General features: G+C 36.6%; 1 protein-coding gene across 1 annotated transcript in view; it reads left to right on the top strand.

The window, feature by feature from the left end:
• The window catches only part of kcnk2a (potassium channel, subfamily K, member 2a), a 28,696-nt gene extending 20,424 nt beyond the window's left edge, over positions 1 to 8,272 (top strand). Inside the window, exons 5-7 of the mRNA XM_051133758.1 lie at positions 919 to 1,105; positions 1,194 to 1,333; positions 5,359 to 8,272. Of these exons, the coding sequence (XP_050989715.1) occupies positions 919 to 1,105; positions 1,194 to 1,333; positions 5,359 to 5,682 (651 nt within the window). The 3' untranslated portion in view covers positions 5,683 to 8,272. The remainder of the gene's footprint in view (positions 1 to 918; positions 1,106 to 1,193; positions 1,334 to 5,358) is intronic.
• Positions 8,273 to 14,737: the final 6,465 nt, after the last annotated feature.

Raw genomic sequence — 14,737 nt, 5'->3', positions numbered from 1 at the left:
AATGTATTATTCATTTAGAAAAACTCTATGCACCTCAAATGCCTTTAATCAGAAATGCACTATATTGTCTTCGCTCAATAAATCTCCTGTGGCTCTAAAATAATGATTGTTTTGCAGAAAGCCTCGCTGACTACTATTAACCTTGTTCTGTGCTGCCGTCACTTTTGATGATTCAATGTAATCACTTAAGTGCCCCCGGCGGCCATCTTGTTTACACTTGATGCACATACACACTTTTATTCTCTGCTGAGCTGGTGTGTTTTTGCAGAGGAACAATTTGAAACATTGATGTGTGCAATGAACAGCAAAAATACAGTATTTTTCAATGCAGTCAATGCAGCGTAGTGAATTATGTATTGCTGGTGCACTCAGTCTTTGCTGTATAACACATAGTAAACAATTCTTGAAGGCTGGAAGGAAAAATACATCTTTTTCGGGGCAAGTGAGTGCAAGCTGAGTGCAACTTTCTGTCCTGTGTTGACACATTTCAACATTTTATGGCCTTAAGTTACATCATGAATGAAAATTCAGGCATTAATTACTCACCTTCATGTTTGTTCCAAACCCGTAAGACCCTCGTTCATCTTCGGAACACAAATTAAGATATTTTTGATGAAATCTGAGAAGTTTCCTGCATAGACAGCAACATAGCTACCACATTCAAGACACAGAAAGGTAGTAAGGATATTCTTAAAATAGTCCATGTGACATCAGTGGTTCAATGAAGCTGCGAGAATACTTTTACTTATGAACAGTAATGTTTTTCTACTTGTGTACTAGACGTCAGTTGTTACATAATGTTTTCAAACGTTGCCTGGTCAAGTATCGTGGACGCATCTGTCAACAGTGATTATAATGAGCTTAATTGTATTTCCACCCAGCATTCTCACCTTCCATCTCATCTGTTTTTCCTCTCAGAAGTGGAACGTGAGCCAGACTAAAATCCGTGTGACATCCACGGTCCTGTTCATCCTGTTTGGGTGCCTGCTTTTTGTGGCCCTTCCCGCCCTCATCTTCCAACACATTGAAGGCTGGAGCGCTCTGGAGTCCATCTACTTTGTGGTCATCACTTTAACCACTATTGGATTTGGAGACTTTGTGGCAGGTGAATGAAGTCACTATTTTGCTCTTTCAACTCAAACTGTTTAGTCATGAGTTCAGTGGGTTGATGTGGGTGCATTTTTCTCATTCAGGTGGCTCTGAAATTGAATATCTGGATTATTATAAACCCATCGTGTGGTTTTGGATCCTGGTGGGTCTTGCCTACTTTGCTGCAGTTCTCAGTATGATTGGAGACTGGCTTCGGGTCATCTCCAAGAAGACCAAAGAGGAGGTATGTGCTTGCTGATACACTTTAAGACAATACCGGGCCGAGACCAGCACTTCTGTTCCACCGTTGAGCAAAAATCAGAATTTCAGAAATGACTCCCTCTCAATTCATGAGTGTGAATGTGACTTGAATTGGCCATGAACCACAGGATATTGCAGTAGAATGTGAATTAGAAAAGGAATTTACTGGATTATTTTCAAAGACATTCAACACAATCACGCAACAGTTTTGTTTGTCCAGTATAACAAAATGTTTGTGTTTGGAGCTAATACATGAAAAAACAAAACAGCCAATACCAATTTTATCCTCAGAAATCACCCAAAAAAATCCATTTATTTTAGGTACACTCTTAAAGGTGCTTCACGATGCCATAGAAGAACCTTTTTTGTCTAAATGGTTCCATAAAGAACCTTTAACATCTGAAGAACCTTTCTGTTTCACAAAAGGTAAGAAAGTGATGGTTCTTTAAAGAACCTTTGACTGAATGGTTCTTTGTGGAACCAAAAATGGTTCTTCTGTGGCATCGCTGTGAAGAACCTTTTGTAGCACCTTTATTTTTAGGAGTGTATGGTATTAATTTCAGCAATATTGACAGCACTTGGTAAGAAAATAAATTAAGTTGTATTTTCACTAAAGTTGGCATGTCGTTTGCCTCCATTTGGAAAACTTTGGAGTGAATTTAAGCATTTTGTGAAATAAAAAGTTTTTTAATCAGAGTTAATCAAATGAAAGTTGAATATAATCAGATCTTTAAAAAAAGTGATTAATATAATTTTATACTTTTATAAATAATGTATACTTTTAGAAACAATACTAACTTAATACTTTATGTACGTGAAGGATGTATTAAAAATGAATTCAAAGAAACTGTAAATGTTATAAAATATTTCTATTTTAACTAAATGCTTTCTTTTAAACATTCTATTCGCCAAAGAATCCTAAAAAACAAAATGTGATCCTGGACCACAAAACCAGTCATTAGGGTCAGTTTTTTAAAATTGAGATTTATACACCATCTGAAGCTGAAGCTGAATAAAAAAGCTTCCCATTGATGTATGGTTTGTTTGGATAGGTCAATATTTGGCAGGGATACAACTATTTGAAAATCTGGAATCTGAGGGTGCAAAAAAATAAAAATATTGAGAAAAATATTGAGTTTTCCAAATGAAGTTCTTAGCGATGCATATTACTAATCACAAATTTAATTTTGATATATTTACGGTAGGAAATTTACAAAATATCTTCATGAAACATGATCTTTATTTAATATCCTAATGATTTTTGGCATAAAACAAAAATCGATCATTTTGACCCATACAATGTATTGTTGGCTATTGCTACAAATATACCCGTGCTACTTGTGACTGTTTTTGTGGTCCAGGGTCGCAAATGTATTAGTTTCCACAACAATATTAAACAGCACAACTGTTTTCAGTATTGATAATAATAAGAAATGCAGTTTTATTGAGAATAAAAGACTAAAAAAAACAACCCCAAAATTTTCAGTGGTTGTGTAATTTGTAGCAAATTATTATACAATAATAAATTAAAAACTACACTTATCGGAGTTACATTAATTTCTTGAATTTCATTACCAGTTTGATTCTATATGGAATGAAATCTCAGAAGTTGCATCACAAAGTTTTGTCAGTCTGTACCCCAACAAAATACTGAACCATTAATGTGCACTGAGCTGTACTTCTAATTGACTATCTAATTGAGCATTGTAGTATATGATTTATGAGGCCTGTATGAAATGTTCCAGGTCATGTCAGAGAGTTCATTATGTGTTATTGTGGCTTTGTTTGCTATGTAGTTCACAGCGTAGAGGTTCCAGTGTGCTATAAGCCAATCACTGCTCAGCGCTGTGTTTAGCTTTCATTCACTCTAGTGTATGAAGTGAATGGGCTTCAGCCTGGAGAATTATGTGCTTGGATTAGCTGGAACAGAGGCTTTGCTTTGTCTGAAACACATAAGACGACATTTTCTCCAGACCTCTTGTGCTTTTCTGATGAGATTATAAAAGTTCAATTTTCTGACACTCTATCCCAGTATCACAATAAACATAATTAGCTTTACGTTTACGAGTTGTGATTTGTCCCTTACAAGAACATGCAAGAAAAGTGATTCACAAAAAGAAAAATGTAGGCCTCAGTATTGTATGAAGCAGTAAAATACTGTAAATCTGAACCTGAAAATGTCTCACACTAAAGCCCATTAACACATCTCACCAGAAATAGGAAATAGAGGAGAAGGAAGTGCAGAATTAATGTGAACGAAAGGTCTGAATGACCCAGTTCTGCTACCTGATTCTCATCCATAATGCATCACTTTTCAGGGTCTCTTAAATGCTGTAAAGGCGCAGTGTAGTACACGCTCATATTTTCTTCTACATCAGGAATAAACTTCTCAAATTAGACCTTTTCAGGAGTCCAAAGTAGGGAGCCAGCTTACCATCTAATGACCTCATTAGAGAAAGTTGTAAACAATCCCAGCCGAGGAAGAAGGGTCTTATCTAGCGAAACGATCGGTTATTTTCATAAAAATAATACAATTTATATACTTTTTAATGTCGAACGCTCGTCTTGTCTTACTCTGCCTGAACTGTTTTTTTTGGGTTCATGACAGTTAGGGTATGTCGAAAAATTCCCATCTCATGTTCTCCCTCAACTTTAAAATCATCCTATATCACTGTTTTACCTTTTTTGTTAGAGGTGTTTGATCTTCTTTACATGTTCACTTTGCAAAGACGGTACCTCTGCAGTGATGTAGGATGATTTTGAAATAATTTGTTGAGGGAGAAAATACGATTGGAGTTTTTCGACATACCCTAACTGTCTTGAACCATAATACACAGAGTTCATGGAGAGTAAGACAAGATGAGCGTTTGAGATTAAAAAGTATTTAAACTGTATTTTTTTATGAAATCGATCGCTTCGTTAAATAAGACCTTTCTTTCTCGTCTGGGATCGTTCAGTAGGGCTGTTCGATTCCAAAAATTTTGAATTGAGTCAGATTCCGATTCCTGGTTCTGGAATCAATGAAATTCGATTGCAAGATTCCTTACTGTTGTTTTCGATCCTTTTCGTTTTTTTGTTTTTTTTATAGAGTGGAGGAACCTAATTTCGCCGTGACTGTAGGATATAAAGGTCTTAGAAAGTAGCCTAATCATAATATAAAGCTTTATTTTTAAACATTATGATACTTTTCTGTATTTAAATTGTAATTTTGTCTGCATTGCACATGAAATTACTCATAGCCCACAACGCAGCAGTGGACATGCGTTTATTGTATGAATGGAACAAGGCACAGTTCAGCTGAATGATGTGTACTTCAGTGGTATGCTTTGCGCAAAAGTAACAAACTGTACACTGAAACAAAATAACCAGAACAACAACACTGATATAAGAGCTTGTGGTTTATCTGTCAAATTAGATGCACTCTCAGCCACTGGTCTGTGCTCTTGGCGTTTTCTTTCAGAATTAGCATTGGCTGATAGAAAGGTTAAAAATAGCATTTTATTTAAGATGGAAATAGAATCAAGACCCTCGATCACGTCATGATCTATTCAAAACTGTGGACAATATAAGGCCGTTTCACCGTAAAACAACTTTTGAATCGTCTCTGAACTGGTTCATTAAAATAATCTATCCGAAAGAACCTTTTCGTGGAAATGAATCAGACTTCTAATCACACAACTTGGAATCGAGGAATCGATTATTTTTGGAATTGACTCCCAGCCCTAGCATTTAAACTGCATTTTGGAAGTTCAAAATTGGGGCACCGTAAATGTCCATTATATGGAGAAAAAAATCCTGAACCCTATCATAGCAGCAAGCCTGGATTACTTTCTGTAACACTCCCAGTTGCATAAAGGCTGAATCAGCCCACATGCTTCTCATTCCCTCGAGCTGAAATATTTCACAGAAAACAGGTTTTTGAAGTTCTGATTTGCACCTCTTAAATGCTTGTAAACACATGTGACACTCGACTGCATTTGGTCCCACTGAACATTTCTTCTGTTCCAGGTGGGAGAGTTCCGCGCTCACGCCGCAGAATGGACGGCTAATGTGTCAGCGGAATTCAAAGAGACACGTCGCCGCCTGAGCGTGGAAATTTATGACAAATTTCAGCGGGCAGCCTACATCAAGCGCAAGCTGTCATCAGAGCTAGGCCAAAATCCAGGTCAGGACATGATGCCATGCAAGAGGACCCTGTCTGTAAACTTCACGGATGAACTTGAAAAAGAAGGTCTCCCAACCTTGACCAAAAATGGCAGCCTGTACCTGAACGGTCTTACTCCGGACTTCCCCGATCGTGGGGAGATCTCCATCATTGAACATCTCAAATAAAGCTCAAACTTCTCCTGCACATGCTAAAACTGGAAGATACATTTGTGTCTACAACTATGTTTGTTCACAATGCTCTGTCAGAAGCGTTCATATCTTTCCTGGATGTACTGGAATCAGTGAGAGGGCGACTTTATGCCTTGTGCCAGTCAAATGAATCTGTCTGTCTGACATTTTGTAGGAATTAAGATGTTTGAGAAAGTCTGTGTTCTCGAGCAAAACACGACAGCAGCTTTGATTATCCAGTGAATCATATTTGTGCCTTAAGATCACCAGGAATAGACTTCCCAGAAGCTGCTACACTAAATGATACTGAGAAATGTATTGTTTTTTTAGAGAATGAACCCCCGATTTTGTTCAAACACTGACGAATTTAATTGGTTTTTGGATGCGTATCCCAAACCCAGCATGTGTGAGCGTCTGTTCAAAAACCATTACAGGGTATCAAGCAAGAATGGCTGAGTGTTTATGATATTGACATAAATTGGTTGGTTGGTTGGTGGTTCACCGTTTTGGTTTATATCTTGCATTAGCACATGGATGTTTCTAAAAAATCCACATACACATTCTATTTAAGAGCAGTTGTGGCCGAAAATACATGAAACAGTGTTAAAGCATCTCAGATTATTTCACTGCATAATTTTAGATGTGCAGCGATAGCATGATTCTGTAAGCAAATGCGAGTTTTCTGATAGAAATGGTCATATTTAGACCAATGCACAATCATTAATCTTTCATTGCCTGCTGAATAAAGTTAATGCAATGTATAAATATATTTCTAACATAAATTATTACATTTTATGGCGGTTATATTTGCCTTTAGCATGCAGATGGTTTAAAGTGATAGCTCAACCAAAAATGACTTTCTGGCATCATAAACTCACCATTATGCTGTTTTAAACTCAAGCTAAAACTAAAGCATTTTTATTATGTTAACTGAAATGAATTGGAAAAAAAAAATTGACAAGGCAACATGTCGCTTTAATTTAGTTTAATTGTATGTATAACTACAACTAAAATAAAAATGAATTAAACAAACACTTTTGATTAGGGACCACATTCACTATTAAAAGGAAAGTTCACCCAAAAATGAAAATTCTGTCATTAATTACTCACCCTCATGTCATTTCAAACCTGTAAGACCTTCGTTCATCTTTGGAACACAAATTAGGATATTTCTGATGAAATCCGAGAGCTTTCTGACCCTGCATAGACAGCAACACAACTACCACGTTCAAGGCCCAGAAAGGTAGTAAGGACATTGTTGAAACAGTCCATGTGACATCAGTGGTTCAACCGTAATTTTATGAAGCTATGAGAATACTTTTTGTGAGTAAAGAAAACCAAAATAACAACTTTATTCAACAATTTCTTCTCTTCCATGTCAGTCGACGTGCATTCACAAAAGTACCACGACACGAGTGGTGCATTATGTTACTTTCATGAATGCTGACTGAAGAATGACACAGAAAAGAACAAATTGAACATGTGTTGCTGTCTATGCAGGGTAAGCTCACTAATTTTATCAAAAATATCTTAATTTGTCTTCCGAAGATGAACAAAGGTCTTACGGGTTTGGAATGAACTGAGGGTGAGTAATTAATGACAGAATTTTCATTTTTGGGTGAACTATCCCTTTAATATGCAGCTAACTAATAGTGAATAGTGTTTCCTAATCTAAAATGGTACCAAAACTACTAAAAATGTCAAAAACACAAATTACTAAACGATGATTTAGAGCAGCATTAAGGTGAATAAGTTATGACAGAATTTGACTTTTAAGTGAACTTTTCCTTTAAATTCACATATTTTAAAGCCAAATGTCACTCAAGGACTGTGAAAGGTGGTGGACAACCTGATCTCATGACAAAAATGTACCTGTGGAAACTTTTTCACAAGACGCGAAATACGTACCAATAAGCACACATCACTGCACTCTCAGAAATGAACGCTGAGTGCGAGGTTGCCAGGTTTTCACAACAAAACTCGCCCAATAGCTACACAAAACCAGCCCAACACTGGCAACACTGACTGAGTGTGGCGGTAATGTGTTCGGGTTTTTTCCCCCGGGATTATATGACGTTGGTTTTGTACGTGTCACCGCAGTTCTGACTTGAAATGTCCTTTGAGTGGCGCCATAACTGTAATTATACGTGACGTTTTAAAATAACGTACCATCTTTACTACACCTAAACCTACCAGTTAGTATGAACAAAAGCGATAGTGAAGTAAAAACACAATCGCAAGCTTTTTAGCTTGTTTTTCCGATCTCTCTCTTCAGCTCTTTCATCGTGAGTCATATTTTTCACAGGATTCGTAACCAAGGACTCCAGTCCAAGCTTGTTTCATCTGGAAAGCGAAACATATGGAGCTGTAATCATAACTGTGTATGAAAACGATTACAAGCACTCGCTGTTTTACCACCTCTAGTGTTCATTTCTGTTGGAAACTGCAGTGGTATGTTACTTATTGGTACGTATAGCGAAAAAGTTCCCACAGGTACGTTTTCGTCATGAGACATGAGATTTCAGTGAATCAGTTAAGATTCAGTTACAACAGTTTTATGATTTAGAGCATCATTAGGGTGAATAAATGATGACAGAAATGGACTTTTAGGTGAACTTTTCCTTCAAATTTGCATATTTTAAAGCCAAATGTCACTTGACAACTGGAAGCTGTTGAATAGAGGACTGGCCAAAGAGTAATGAGTTTTATCGGCGCTTGAGAAAAAGCTATGACCTTTCAGACTGTTCAGTTACAATTTATTTTGTCATAAGCAACTATTTTTTCATGTTTTTAATAATAGAATGCATTTGCCATTAAGTGTTACTTTGAGGACTAAATGTATGGGAGGAATGACCATGAATGTTCTGTCAAATGCATGTAGGCTTTGTGTCAATGCTAAGTGGATAATATACAATAATAATAGAGCCCAGACAAATAGCTAGCATATGACAACCCACATTACACTGACTGAGAGAAAAACTAAATCAAACCCTTTTTTTATTGCAAAAGCTTTATTTTTGACACTGACATAAACTGAAAAATAGCCTGTAGCATCTCCTTGTAGTGTATTATTAGGTTAACAGTTAGAAGTATGAATGGAAGGATTTTCAACACCAGCTAAATATTCAATTCATTACACTTGTTCAATGTAGAAATGCGGATTGTTCAAACAAGATATATGCATTTCATTGTGATGATATTTTCTGGTTTCAGAACTCACAGAAATCACAATTTTCTTGCCTAGATTTTAATGCATTTGATTTGTCAGCTGATTGTCAGAGGAGCAGTGCCATACTAACTGTAATAAAAGTATGTTCATCTTGCCTTTGCTCTGTCTTCACCACTTAAGCTAACATTTCTTAAAAACTGCTAAAAGTCTTGCTTGTTAAGCTTGGATCGTTCTTGTTATGCGAATATCTTTGTATTTTTTTCAAAAGCATTTTTATGAGCGCATTATTTGTGATGTTTCTACACAGTTTTACATCTCGGTGCTTTGTCTTTAAATAAGCAGAATAAACAAACCAATATTCTTATTCTTCAAGAGATTGAGGGTGTTTTTCTCAATCAATGTCTAGTAAAACTTTTGTTTCTGGGATTGAAGACCTTTAGATCAGACCTTTGTGGGAAACTGGGGCTATGGATCGGGTCCTTGTGGGAAAGAGCGATGCTACCGTAAACAAGTGCCACACATACACACTCACAGATCCATCTACCGGTCGCTGATACAGTCGGAAGCTGACGATAAATCTTGCTGTCATCAAGATCCAATCAGGACTCTGCACTTCAAGCATGAGCAGATGTTATGTAAGCATGTCTGAGCGTCCAAAGAAAACAAGAGCCGCAGTGTGAAAGAACATTTCCACTCATTAAATCCTGCTGCTATGCCACTAGTTTGATCAGAGGACATCCTGAACAAAAACAACACCAGACTTCATATCTGTAAACACAACCTGTGTGAACTTCAACAACTCCAACATCTATCTATCTATCAATCTATCTATCTATCTATCTATCCATCTCCGTCCATCTACTATCTATCAGTTTGTCTGTCTGTCTGCCCATCTATCCATCCATCCATATATCTATCCATCTTTCTGTCTATCAATCGTTTATATATCTGTCTGTCTATCGAACTGTCTCTGTCTATCCATATGTCCATCCATCTACTATCTATCAGTCTGTCTATCCGTCTGTCCGTCCATCCATATACCTATCTATGTATCTGTCTGTCTGTCTGTCTATCTATCCATCCACTATCTATCATCTATCTGTCTGTCTATCTATCTATCTTTCATCATCTATGTGTGGATGGGTGGACGGGCAGATTGATAGACAGACATACAGACAGGCTGATAGATAGTACATGGACGGACAGATGATAGACAGGAAGACATACAGACAGATAGATAGACAGACAGATAGATAGATAGATAGATAGATAGATAGATAGTGAACGGACGTATGGATAGACAGATAGACAGATCGATAGACAGATATATAAACGATTGATAGACAGAAAGACAGATAGATATATGGATGGACAGATAGATGGACATACAGACAAAACTGATAGATAGTAGATGGATGGACAGATAGATGCATAGATAGATAGATAGACAGACATAGATAGATAGATAGGTATATGGATGGACGGACAGACAGATAGATAGACAGACTGATAGATAGTAGATGGATGGACATATGGATAGACAGAGACAGATCAATAGACAGACAGATATATAAACGATTGATAGATGGACAGAAAGACAGATCTCTTTCTGTCTGTCTATCTATCTATCTATCATCATCTATGTATCTATCTGTCTGTCTGTCTATCTACCTATGCATCTATCCATCCATCCATCTACTATCTATCAGTTTGTCTGTATGTCTGTCTATCTGCCCATCTATCTGTCCATCCATATATGTCTTTCTGTCTATCTATCAATCGTTTATATATCTGTCTATTGATACTTATACCTATCTATCTATGTCTGTCTATCTATCTATCTATGCATCTATCCGTCCATCTATCTACTCTCTATCAGTTTGTCTGTATGTCCATCTATCTGTCCATCCATATATCTATCCATCCTTCTGTCTATCAATCATTTATATATCTGTCTATCAATCTGTCTGTCTATCCATACGTCCGTTCAGTATCTATCTGTCTGTATGTCTTCCTGTCTATCATCTGTCCATCCATGTACTATCTATCAGCCTGTCTGTATGTCTGTCTATCAATCTGCCCGTCCGCCCATCCATCCATCCATTTATTGATCCATCTTTCTGTCTATCAATCCGTTTATATATCTGTCTGTCTCTGTCTATCCGTATGTCCGTCCACTATCTATCTATCTGTCCATCTATCTGTCCATTCATCCATATATCTATCCATCTTTCTATTTATCAGTCTGTCCGTATAACTATCCTTCTGTCTGTCCATCCATATACCTGTCTATCTGTCTGTCTGTCTATCTATTTAATAACAATTGTATTTCAGTCTTATTCAAACACTTTAATTTCTATTATCTAACAGGCAGAAATATTTAAAGAAGAAGACTGAATGTTGAGAGAAATTTGGAAGCAAATATCAAGCTTAACATGTGTTTGTTCTCATTTATAATTTAGATGCATGCGAAGAACTAAATGTCATAATATATTATTTAATAAACACTGACTGTTCCCATGAAGGATTATATTTTAACATGCACACCTACAAAAAACCTAGTAAAATTAGAATTCTGATTGCTTGGTGATTTGCTTTCAACATTAAAGTATTCAGTAACATTTCGAATAATCTTGTATTTCATATAAATGCAGAAATTGATTTGCATTCCTTTTCAACACTGGAAGAAGTGGCTGCAGTGTTGGCTTTCTACACACTGTTGTTCTCTCTACCTTCTACCTTTTGTTAACCGGTCTGTTCTGCTTCTATTGTACTGTTCTATTTTTAACTGTTACCATGGTGCATTTGCTGAAAAAAAGTAGCAGTCTTGGGTCATGAGGGTGTCAAGAACTTTTATTTGTATTTACAAAACTTGATTAAGCTGCAGGCAGCCCCACAAAGCAACAAATCAAGATCCAATTAACACAATGTTTTTTTTTTAACCCATCACAAGGAATTATATTACATTCGAGTTGAGCATTGATTTCCCTCTGAGCCTGCACTCTGCACACTGCAAAAAGCCTCTTGAGTTTGAAGTGTAGATATTTCCATGACACAGCGGTGGGACGCCTCCGAGGGGTTCTCTAGTGTCCAGGTCTTTGATGTTACAGCAAAACAACCAATCCGGCACTATATCCAAAATGCTTTCATATTTATTGCTTTTTGATATCCCCTGATATTTTCAATATCGAACTTCATTGCTTTTAACTTAATAAGTGTTATAAAGTCACATAATTTTCCATTAACAACTGATTTCATATTATCTGCCCATATACGTATACATTGCACACACAATTTTGATTGATAAAACACATATGACTTTTTTCTTCATCTGCTCATGAGGGGTTGCCTTAATGAGAGCCCTGAGAATGCTGAGTTACAGCAGCTCCCACTAAAACCCAGTCGATCGTTCGGTTCTCAAGGGAGCTGAGCGGCCCATTGAGGCAGACAGCCTGTAGTTACTTCCCATGATACAGCAGACCTCCGCTGTCAGTTAATCCAGAGTCTGAGTGACAGCCAAGCGACACACTTCCTCACACAAGCACACAGCTCACTTTCCCAAAGGTGATGTCTGATGAGAAAGCAAAACATTCACACACAGCTTTATGCAAACAGAGGAAAGCCACTGTGATAACAGATCTGCTTATACTGAAACATAGAATACAAACCTTCTTCTTTTCTTCCTTTTTAGAAAAAAATCTTCTTTTTCCTTTTCTTATTCTTCTATGATTTATTTGTTAGTATTTTGTTTTTATTTTTGCAAAAAGTAGCATTTGAATCAGCATTATTGCCTCTATAGTGTTGGTTTGGTGCTTGTCGAGGAGCAAAGTCATCACGTTTACCATCAAATCTTATCTGGTTAAGCTAGTTGACAAGATATTAGTCTTTCAGGTGAGGCTAGTTGACTGAGAAAGCCCAAGCTAATCATCTCTAATCATCTACACATTCATCAACGAGAATAACAGCTGCCTTCCTCTCTATAGGAACTTCCTGTTTAGTAATTATACTCTTATGAAACAATGTGTTTTAATGTGCAATCAGTGTGCATTCCATTTGTGTATCTATTTGGCAGGATGACTACATTAAAAAAACATTCTGAATATAACCCAGCTGACCTCAGATAACACTGAAATGTCTGTCCCAGTCTAGCAGCACTTTCTGACCGAGTTCTGTTTGTGCTGCTCAAGCCACTGATGCTGCAGAGACAGTGGGAAGAAAAGAGCAGCTCATGCATAGTGTACAGAAGGGCTGTTCACACCAGTCAGAACAGTGAGAATATGCTCATCATCTTTATCATGCTCTACTTATCATTGGCACTAATTTCCTTTTCTGCTGATAGAGACAAGAAGTGCATTAGCGCACCTCTCTGGCTCTGCACAGGCTTTTAAAAACATATCTGCATATCTTATTGTGGTCATTCATTTAGTATATTGCACGGATAATATTTTTATTCATACCATGATCCTTATGAATTCTGATCGGCTGGAAGCTATGGGTTAAAATCATGTAATGATTTTAAATATATAGGGATCTTAAAAGTGTAAAAAATAGACTCTGTCTATAACGTTCCCTGTCTGGTGCAGAGGTTTCTTACATAGATTGATCAGTCGCATGGCATTTACATCTCAGGTGAGTGACTCAAAATAACCTGGTGGCAGCAGTATGTCTCCTTGAATAAAGATGATTTCCCATCACACACTTTTCTGGGTTCCTGCACCATCCATGCAAGTGTCACTGAGATGAATGAGAAAGCTAACTGATAGTTTTTTTTATGTACAAACCTCATTTTCAGTTAATTAATCCTTGCAGCTGTTTATTTTGTCATTGTTTGTCACACTATTTAAGTTTCATTCTTTAGGCCAATCACGTCTCTATGGAAGCCTATTTCCGCCACTGAATAAGGTTATTGCGACTTTTTCTCTCACAGTTAGGCTATGACTTTTTGTCTCACAATTCTTACTTTTTTCTCAGAATTGTGAGTTATAAAGTCAGAATTGTGAGTTATAAAACAGATAGTTCTGATCCTTGATTCTGATTGGTTGAGCCATATTCGAAGCCGTTGTAAATTACACTGCCACAACCATTTCTGAGGAGAACTACATTGCTTGGCAGAACAATAATGTTTTTACTAATATCATTACACTTTATTTGCTTTGTTTTATATTTTGAAACCTTACTATGTATATGGAATAACCATTTTATAAAAGCAATAAGCCCCGTGAAGCCATGGTTTACAGTGAATTTATAACAGCTAAGGGGGTTTTAGGCACTCTGCTTCACGTCGTGCCTAACAGCGCCCTTTAGCTGTTATAAATTCACTGTAAACCACGGCTTCACGGGGCTTATTGCTTTAATATAAACTCACAATTCTGACTATTTTTCTTGAAAATGTGAGTTTGTGTCTCGCAAATGTTACTTTTTTTCTTGCAACTGTGAAACATAAACTCACAATTGCAAATTTTAAATTCCAATTTGAGGGGGGAAAAGGCTGATCTCAGAATTGGAAGTTTATATTCTATTATATTATTATAATTTATTCAGAATATTCACAATTCTGACTAAATAACACAATTGAGTGTTATAGTCAGAATTGCAAGATATAAACGATTTTGACTCAAAATTGCGACTTTATTTCTGAGAATTGCAAGTTTGTCTTGCAATTCTGGCTTTATAACTCGCAATTATGAGTTTCTATCACGCAATTTGAGAAAAATTCAGAATTGCGAGTTTATATCTCGCAATTCTGACTATAGACATTTTTCCTGAATACGTCAGCCTGACTTTTAACCTGAAGAATGCTTTGCATTTATAGTGTTTCTAGTCAAATTACCGTATATTCCAAGTTGATAATCTAATGTTAAACCTATTAAAATATTTGTAAAA

This window comes from Labeo rohita, chromosome 17, assembly GCF_022985175.1.
Source record: "Labeo rohita strain BAU-BD-2019 chromosome 17, IGBB_LRoh.1.0, whole genome shotgun sequence".
NCBI lineage: Eukaryota > Metazoa > Chordata > Actinopteri > Cypriniformes > Cyprinidae > Labeo > Labeo rohita.
Note: the sequence above shows the minus strand (reverse complement) of the source record. Positions and strands in the feature narration are given on the sequence as shown.